The sequence below is a fragment of the Fukomys damarensis genome, unplaced genomic scaffold (genome assembly GCF_012274545.1).
Source record: "Fukomys damarensis isolate Sample0158 unplaced genomic scaffold, DMR_v1.0_HiC HiC_scaffold_17, whole genome shotgun sequence".
In the NCBI taxonomy this organism is placed as follows: domain Eukaryota; kingdom Metazoa; phylum Chordata; class Mammalia; order Rodentia; family Bathyergidae; genus Fukomys; species Fukomys damarensis.
In genome coordinates, this window is record NW_022900929.1 from 19,044,290 (window position 1) to 19,053,244 (window position 8,955).

Below are 8,955 nucleotides of genomic sequence, written 5' to 3' on the forward strand. Positions count from 1 at the left end.
TCCGCGAGCTCAAGCAGGAGGCGCCAGCCTGTCCCCTTGCCCCCGGCGAGCTGGGCCTGGGCCTGCCAGTGCCCGAGCCCAAGGCCCCTGGTGCCCAGGACTTCTCCAACTGCTGTGGTAATGCTGCTGCCCAGACCGGGGACTCATGGGCACCTCAGGGCGGGCCAGCCTGGGGGAGGCAAGGCAGAGGCTGTCTGGACAGCGATGGGCTGGGCAGGTGCATCCTGGCTGGCACCCTGTTGGACCCAGGGTCTCTGCCATCTATAAATGGTCCCCAGCTAGGGACTAAGAAAGTGGCCCACATGCTGTCAGCCTGCTCGCATTTAATGAGCACCTACTACATACCCAGCTCAGATCCAAGGTGCTGGGGGCAGAAAAGAAGGGACAGCTGGGGAAAGGAATACTTGGGTTCAGATTCAGGCCCCTCTACTCAGTGGCTGTGGGTGCTGGACAAATCTCTACCCCTTTGAGCCTCAGTTTCCTCATCTGTAGAGATGCGTATGGAGGTTGAACATCCGTATCTGAAATGCTTGGAACCAAAAGTTCCAAAGCAGAAGTTTCAGATTTTAGAATATTTGCATATGCATAATGAGGGACCTTGGCGATGGGATCTGAGTCTAAGTGTGAAATTCATTTCTATTTCACATGGTATACATGTAGCTTAAAGTTTGTTTTTTTTGTTTTTTGTTTGTTTGTTTTTTTAGTGTGGCTTCAGGCTTGAACCCAGGGCCTTCTCATTGAGCTACATCCCCCCAGCCCTTCTTTATTTTTTAATTTTGAGACAGGCTCTCACTAAATCACCCAGGCTGGGCCTCAGCTTGGAACCCTCCTACCTCAGCCTCCCAGATGCTGAGGTCATTTTATATGGTATTTCAAGTTCACTTATTTATTGGCTTTGACCATCGCATGAGGTCAGGTGTAGAATCTTCCACTTGTGACATAGTGCAAGAGTCTCAACCGTGTCGGACTTGAGAGCGTTTTGGATTTTTGCGTTTTGGGTCGGGGATGCTCAACCTGTAATCCTTTTCCCACGGGCAGCCCAGGTCTGTGGTTAAAGAGCATCAGTAGCAGCATCATGTATCCTCAAAGGGTGCTGGAGATGCACTTCTCCGCCTCAGGGGTGAGCGCTCTCCTAGGGTGTGAAAGGCCCTGAGTTCCATCTTCAGGACTGAAATAAAATGCTCCACAGAAAAATAGAAAAATACGAAAAAAAAAAAGAAAAGAAAAGAAAAATACAGGCTGTCAGGCCCACCCCAGGGTGGCTGCACTCCACTTTGTGGGGCGGGGCGGCGTGTTAGAGCCTGCAAAGGGTTCCATGTGCTTCAGTTTGCAAACTGCTGTTTAATGCCCTCTCTGCCGTGCTTGGTGTATAGAGCGTGGGTGCTTGTAAGCTGTGTGTACGGGGGTTTTTGTTGTTGTTATTTTCCACACTGGGGTTGAACCCAAGGTCTTTGCAGAGCTGCATCTCCAGCTTGCTCCTGGAGGCAGGGTCTCATTAAGTAAGTCACTCACGTGTCCAAACGGGTCAAACTTGTAATCCTCCTGCTTCAGCCTCCCAGAGTGCTGGGATTACAGGGATGTAACTTGGCAGTTATATTTGTGGAGTATTGGGAGAAGGTGATGAAAAGACACAGGTCCCCTCGGGAGTGTGGGCCGGCCCAGGGGATGGGACCTACCTGCCTCAAATAGGAGTCCCCACCCGGAAAAGGTCACCCCTGTGCCCTGCTCTCCCTGAGCTGGCACTTGATGCAGGGTCTGGTCCCCAATGCCTCAGGCCCTCCCTGGCACTGGGCTGCGTTCATGGTGCTGGGGCTGTTTTGCGGACTCCCTGGCAGCTACCCCAGGGCCTGGGTACCGTGGCTGGGCTTGGGGTCACCCTCCTGGGCCCACCTGGAACCTGTGCTCTTCTCTGCCTTGACCAGGACAGAAGCCCACAGGGCCCACTGGGCCTCTCATCCAGAACGTCCACGCCTCCAAGCGTATTCTGTTCTCCATCGTCCACGACAAGTCAGGTAGGCGGTGCCCACATAGCAGCCCGGCCCCAGGGGCATCCGTGTGCAGTGTGGGGCTGAGATGCAAAGGAGTGTAGTGGATCTTTGTGGGAGAAAGAGGAACAGCTCTACCAGGGGACTGTGAGTCACACTAAGGTGTAACAGCTATATTCTGCTGCTGTCACTGCTGCGTAACAAATTGCTCTCAATGTAGTTTAGAACAAATGTTCATGGCTTCATGGTTTCTCTGAGCCCAAATTCAGGAGCAGCTCAGCTGCAGGGCTTTGGCTCAGTCTCTCACAAGGCCTTGTTCAGTGTCACCTGGGGCTGCTGGCTCATCAGAAGGCTGCTTGGGGATTGAACCCAGGTGCTCTGTGCTGAGCTCCACCCACTCACTAGCTGGACTCCAACTCATGATCCTCCTGCCTCAGCCTCCCAGAGTGCTGGGATTTATGTATTTAAAAGAACATTAAAACAAAACAGCAAAAACTGTGGAGCTGTGGCTGCAGTTTAGTGATAGAATAATTGCCTAGCATGTGCAGGGTGCAGGGTTAATCCCCAGCACTGCAAAATAAGAAGGAAGTTTGTAGACAGATTTTAAAAGTACCCCACAGGATAAGAGGACAATTTGGGATTTGGTTAAACCAGAAAGGAATGAACTCACCCTTCCTAGCAGTTTTGCTTTGTGGGTTTTAGCCTCCCCTCCAGTGAGAGGCTCTTTTATTTTTAAATTTTTGGGTTTTTTTTTTTTGTTTTTTTTTTGGTACCAGTGATCAAACTCAGGACATTGCACTTGCCAGGCAGGTGCAGCACCACTGAGCTAAATCCCCGGCCCAATTTTTTTTTTTCCCCGATACCAGAGATTGAACTTGGGTCCTTGTGCTTGTGAGGCAGGCAGCAGAACCACTGAGCTAAATCCCCACCCCTCCAATTTTTGGTTTTTTGACACAGGATTTCGCTGTGTAGTCCAGTCTGGCCTTGAACTCACTGTGTAGCTCAGGCTGGCCTTGAACTCTCAGCGATCTTCCGGTCGCAGCCTCCTAAGTGCTGGGATTGCAGACGTGCACCACCATCCCTGGCTGAGAAACTGAAAACCCAGGCCCCTGGTCTCAGGTCCCTCCTTGGGAGAAAAAGCCAGGTGGGAGGCCTGTGGGTTCAGTGGCCAGTGCCCGGGAAAAGTTTGAAGTGCTTTGTTTCTTATTTTGGTGTAGCACTAGGGTGGACGCAACCCAGGGCCCTGCATGGGCTGATCAAGTGCTAACCACTGAGCCGCACCCCAGCCCAGCACTCTGGTCACGGGAGAAGCCGGCAGGGCTGAAGGTGGGGCGAGGTGGGGACAGACAGGCTGGGTGGGGGCCGGACTTGGGCAGTGGCAGAGTTCGGCTGGCCTTGGCCCAGGCTCCGTCCCCCACGAGGACCTCAATGGTGGCCCCTGTGTTCCGATAGAGAAGTGGGACGCTTTCATCAAGGACACGGAGGACATCAACACGCTGCGGGAGTGCGTGCAGATCCTGTTCAACAGCAGATACGGTGAGTGGGCGCCGGCCGCAGCCGCTTCTGTCCCCGGCAGGGTGGTGCTGCCATCTGCCGCACCCGCGCTCGCAAGCTCCCGTCACCCGCCCGTGTCTGGGTGGGGGTGGCTGTGTCAATATTTGCCTTCCAGATTCCTCAGGGGGGCGGGACTGTGGCAGAGCCCCAGCGCCTGAGTCACCTGCGGGAACAGGGCGGGCGGGGGACCCGGAGGAGTCCGAGGGCCTCCGCGCCCGCAAGTCCCCCGTGGCACTGCCATCGCTGCCTCGTTGCCTTTGCCTGTGCCGTGCCCACGGCCTGGCAGTCTTTATGCTGTGGGGGATACAGAGTGCTAAGTACTGGTCAGGAGTAAGTGTGAGCATCATCCCCAGGGGCCCCTCAGGTCCCCAGCCCGAGCCAGGTGGGTCCCTCCCTCTCCCTACATGCACTGGACGCTCCTGCCGCTCTCGGAGGACCGGGACTGTGCCAGAAGCTCTGTGGCTCTGCCACTCTGGTCTTCAGGGGCCTTGCTGAAGCTGCACATAAGCAGCTGGGGCTGGGCAAACATGGCTGTGAGGCGGGCGCAGGGTGCATGGGGAGTCCCCTGTGGGGTCCCCCGCTCTGCCTGGGGCCGGGGCAGGCCCAGGGCAGTTTAGCAAGCGCCTCCCTGCAGCCCGGGCAGGTGAGAGCCAGGCAGGCGGTGGGGAGGGTGCTGGGCAGGAGCCGTGTGTGTACAGGGAGGAGTCCGCCCGTTGGCCTGGCTCAGGAGAGCCGGTGAGGCCCAGCCGCCCCCCTGGCTTCACGCCCTATGCAGCTCTGGACTTGCGGAATGGACTTTGCAGACTCATCGCACGGACCAGAGCCAGGAGGGCACCTGAGCTTGGCGTGGCAAGGCCCCTCTGAGCCACCCCAGGAGGAGGAAGCTTCCAAGAGCACTGGGGGACCTGGGGATGGGGATATCATCTGGGTTGGCAGCCCCTCCTCCTCCTTCCAGCCACCAAGTCTGGTTAAGAAATTGGCTGGTTGCTGGGTGTGGTGGCACTCACCTGCAGTCCCAGCCCTGGGGAGGCTGAGGCAGGAGGATTTCCAAGAATTTGAGGCCAGCCTGGGCTACGCAGTGAGTTCAGGGCCAGCCTGAGCTAGTGGTGAGAGCCTGTCTCAAAAAACAAGGAAAGAGAAGTTGCCTGGTTCCAGCATGGGGGAGAAGGGGGGAAAAGAATTGGGGGAAATCCCAAGGTTTAGGAAGCCCCCCAGAAGTTGTCACCTAGGAAGGTGTTGGGACCGGATGGGGCCCGACCTGTGCTTAGCCTGATGCTTGCCCATGGGCAGCAAGAGGCCTGTCGGGGTCATGGCCCCAACTCACCCCCTGTCTGCTGCCTGCAAGGAATAAGGCTCTCGGCACAGACACAGGAGCTGGGCAGGGGCCTTTCACGCAGATAGCTCGGGTCCTGGGGCTGGCGGGCTGGTGACGCCGGAGGTGGCTGCGGGGAGAAATGGTTTGGCAGCTGTTGGGATTTCGAGGGTTTAATTTGACAGCGAGCAAAGTGTGACTTCACAGTGAGTCCTGGCTGCCAAAGCCACCAACGCACCCGGCTGCGTCAACAGGAAAACACGTCACTGGCCCCGGGGAGCCTGGCGGCTCTTGTGGCCCCTGAGGGATGTCGAGGGGATGTGGGCCCCAAAGAGGGCAGGAATGTGGCCGCCAGGCAGCCCAGCTGTCTCCTGAGGCCTCCCAAGTGCTGGGCAGACGGGACAGTGTTGCTCATCATTTGTCACTGTGACCAGACATCTGATACAGCTTAATGGAGCAGGAGTTTATTGGGCTCATGGTTGTGTCCTGGGTTGGTGGCTCTGAGACAGGGGCGTCATGATGAGAGGGCGAATTAGGACATAGTGACGGGGTGACAGTGGAACTAGGGAGGGAAGGAGAGGCCCTGGGCTGATGCGGTGCCACCTTAAGGTGCCAGAGGACAGAGGCATGCAGATATCTGGAGAAGAGGGCGGGCAGCTGGGAGAGCCAGTGCAAAGGCCCTGGGATGTGTGCCTGGCAAGCTAGGGAAGCGGCAGGGGCCAGAGAACCAGGTGGAGCCAGCGAAGGCCAAAGATGACGGAGTGACGCGTTGAGACTTTGGCACTGAGGTGGGACCTGCAGGCATCTTTAAAAAGAAGCAAGCCAGACATAATGATGCACAACTGTAATCCAAGTACTCTGGGAGATTGAGGCAGGAAGATTGTAAGTTCAAGGCCAGCCTGGATAATTTAGTGATTTGGGAAGACTGTATCAAAATCTCCAGCAGTACAAATACATTTTTTTGTTTGTTTGTATTTTGAGACAAGGTCTCACTATGTAGTTGAGACTGACCTGGAACTCACTATTTAGACCAGACTAGTCTCGAACTCACAGCGATCCTCCTGCCTCAGCCTCCCAACACTGGGATTACAGGCGTGTGCCACCACTCCCAGCTCCCTACAAATACATTTTTAAAAGCAACATGATTGATGTTCCCACCACTGCCTGGCCAGAGTGGTATTGAGAGGTGGGAGGGAGGTGACAGTGCCCTGGGCTCTGGCACCTTGCCGCCTCCCTGTCCTGCTCAGCTGTTCCTTTCCTCTTCCAGCGGAAGCCCTGGGCCTGGACCACATGGTCCCTGTCCCCTACAGGAAGATCGCCTGTGACCCGGAGGCTGTGGAGATCGTGGGCATCCCAGACAAGATCCCCTTCAAACGCCCCTGTACTTATGGGGTCCCCAAGCTGAAGCGGATCTTGGAGGAGAGACACAGCATCCACTTTGTCATTAAGAGGTATGGGATGGGTGTGGGGCCTGCCTTGCGCTGCAAGCTCAGCGTGAGCTGAGGTGTTGGGGCATCTGGGCTGCTTGGGGCCTGGAGTGGGCTGAGGGGGGCTCTGATCTGACATGGGTCTCATCCTGGAGGGAACTCGACTCCCTGACTTAGCCAAGCGACCCTCCTTCTGGACTCCCGTGAGAGTTCTGTGGAAGCGGAGACACAGGGCTGTCCCACGCTGTCCCGTGTCCTCATTTGCAAAGAACGTGCCCTCCCCTGCCACGCACTGTCCCTGCCGGCTCTGTGCTGTCCCCGCTCCACAGCGGGGCTGGAGTGAGGGGACTGGATGTGGTGATGCACTACCTACCCCATTCTGTCCCGACCCTCTTCTCTGTCACCCCGCCCCTCTCTGTGAGTTAAGCAGTGGACATGGAAACCAGGACAGAGTCCATGCCCGGCCCGGGAGCCCCAGCTGCATGCTGTCTGGGTGCTGTCTTCCAGGCCATGGGCTTGTTCCTGGGGTACCCGTCTCCCGGACCCCAACCTGTGCCATGCTCTGGTCAGTGTTCCCACGGGGACACAGCTCAGGCTGCCTGCTTGTCCCTGAGGCGGGGCTTACAGGAGAAAGGCTGGAGCTCGCCTGGCTGCCCTCGGCCCGGGGTTCCGTCACCAGTGCCCCTCAAAGGGGAGAGAGGAGCGGGAAAGGCTTCTGGCCTTCAGGATGGCGTTTGGAAGCCTGGCAGCCCCATCCACCTGGCTTCAGCCTGAGCAGCTCCTCCCCGCCCCCTGTGCCACCCCTGGGGCCACGTGTGACCCCGCTGTCCCTGCTCTGCCTCCCCACCCTGTGCTCCTGGTTAATAAATAAACCGGAAATGGTGCTGGGTGTGTGGCTGTGTAGCAGAGAGCTGGCCTAGGGAGTGCAAGCCCAGGTCCAGTCCCCAGCACCACACACACACACACACACACACACGTGTGGCCAGGTGTGGGTGGGCCACGGCGGGGAGCTGAGGCCCAGATCTGCCTCTGCACCCTGCAGGGCGTGGGGGGCCCTGGCTGTCAGAGGACAGAAGTCGTGACCCCGTGTGTGGTGCATGTGTGTCTGGCGTATGTGAAGGTCAGGTGAAAGCCGTGTGTGTGTTGCATGGCCATGTGTGGTGCCTGATTGCCATGTGCGGCAGGGGTGTGATTGCCGAGCGTGTTGTGTGCGCATGTGTGTGCATGTGTCATGTGTGGTGTGTGTGTTTCCCGTGTGTCTGGGTGTTGAGTGAGCAGCTCTCCACCCGCACTCAGCCCATGCCCCCTGCGGCCTTTGTGTAGTTGTTGGCTCCAGCGTGTGCCGTCCCGTGCCTGTGACAGGCCGTGCTGGGTGGGCAGGCGCAGCGCGCGTCCTGCGGTTGCTGGTGGAAGGGTGAGAAGATGGCGCTGGGTGCTCTGGGCGGCCCGGGTGGCCCTGCTGGGGGACGGCATCCGGGCTGTCCTGAAGCCTGGGTCCTGCTGTAGCCGTGCATGTGGGACCCAGGACGACATGGGAGGGACCTGAGAGCCCTGACGTGCGCCCTCTGCCCTCTCTTCTCTCCCCAGGATGTTCGATGAGCGGATTTTCACAGGTGAGTGGGGACCAAGTCGGTGCCCCTGAGCTGCTGTTACCCCGCAGCCCTTTCTTCCGGTACCCCCACACCTGTGGCTTCTGGGTCCCGGCACAGTGTGGGCCCCAGGTTCCCAGTGCCAGTGGACTGAAACCCAGCACAGCTTCATGTGCCTTGGACAGGGATTGATAAAATGAATATTCACTGAGTACAAATACGACAGGCACTTTGTCTAAGCCGTTGGCATAGCTATTTTTTTTTTCTTTGAGTAGTACTGGGGGATTGAACCCAGGGCCTTTGCACTGAGCTACATCACCAGCCCTTTTTTATCTTTTATTTTGAGACAGAGTCTCACTAAGTCAGTGAGTTGTCCAGGTTGGGTTGGAACTTGTGGCCCTCCTGCCCCAACCTCCTACGAAGGTGCCCTCTTCCTGTCCCCTTGTACAGATGAAGGAATTGCCCTTCTGGGAGACAGTGGGGCCTGGCAGCACCCCAGTGTGTGGTCCCAGAGCCACGGCCAGGGCAGCGGGGGAGCCTTGTGTGAGCTGCCCCAGTCACTAAACACAGCTGCAGGTGGTGTGGGACAAGCGCAGGAGGAAGAGGCAGCTCTGCCTGGGGCAGCAAAACCCATACGGATCTTGGGATGTGACGCCCCTACGCCCTGGTTCTGGTTCTGCCTCCTTGGGCAAGGTCTTGGAGGCCTCGGTTTCCACATCCGTGAAATGGGAATGGTTGGCACACACATGTAATCCCAGAACTCTGGGAGGCTGAGGCAGGATGATCGACTGTTCCAGCCCAGCTTGGGCAATTTAGTAATTTAGTGAGACTTTTTAAAAAATAAAACAGGCTAGAGGTGTAATTCCTTGTGAGGGCCCTGGGTTCAGTCCTCAGTACCACAAGAAAAAGGGTTCCTTTGGTTCCGGGTGTGATTGAATGAGAATGTGGCCCTTTCCCTTGAGGGTCTCTGCTTAGCACATCTGCCGGGCCCAGGGAGCCCTCCAGGAAGGGGCTGGGGGGTCCCCAAGCTGCTGCCTCTCCTTCCTCCTGCCCTTTGTTCCCCAAAGCCCCAGCCTCCTCCAGCACCA

At 57.4% G+C, this 8,955-nt stretch overlaps 1 protein-coding gene across 1 annotated transcript in view; it reads left to right on the forward strand.

The window, feature by feature from the left end:
* Gtf2ird1 (GTF2I repeat domain containing 1) overlaps positions 1-8,955 on the forward strand; it is a 44,162-nt gene that overhangs the window by 7,565 nt on the left and 27,642 nt on the right. Inside the window, exons 6-10 of the mRNA XM_010619072.3 lie at positions 9-117; positions 1,923-2,012; positions 3,438-3,521; positions 6,119-6,302; positions 7,866-7,891. Coding sequence (XP_010617374.2) covers positions 9-117; positions 1,923-2,012; positions 3,438-3,521; positions 6,119-6,302; positions 7,866-7,891 — 493 coding nt within the window. The remainder of the gene's footprint in view (positions 1-8; positions 118-1,922; positions 2,013-3,437; positions 3,522-6,118; positions 6,303-7,865; positions 7,892-8,955) is intronic.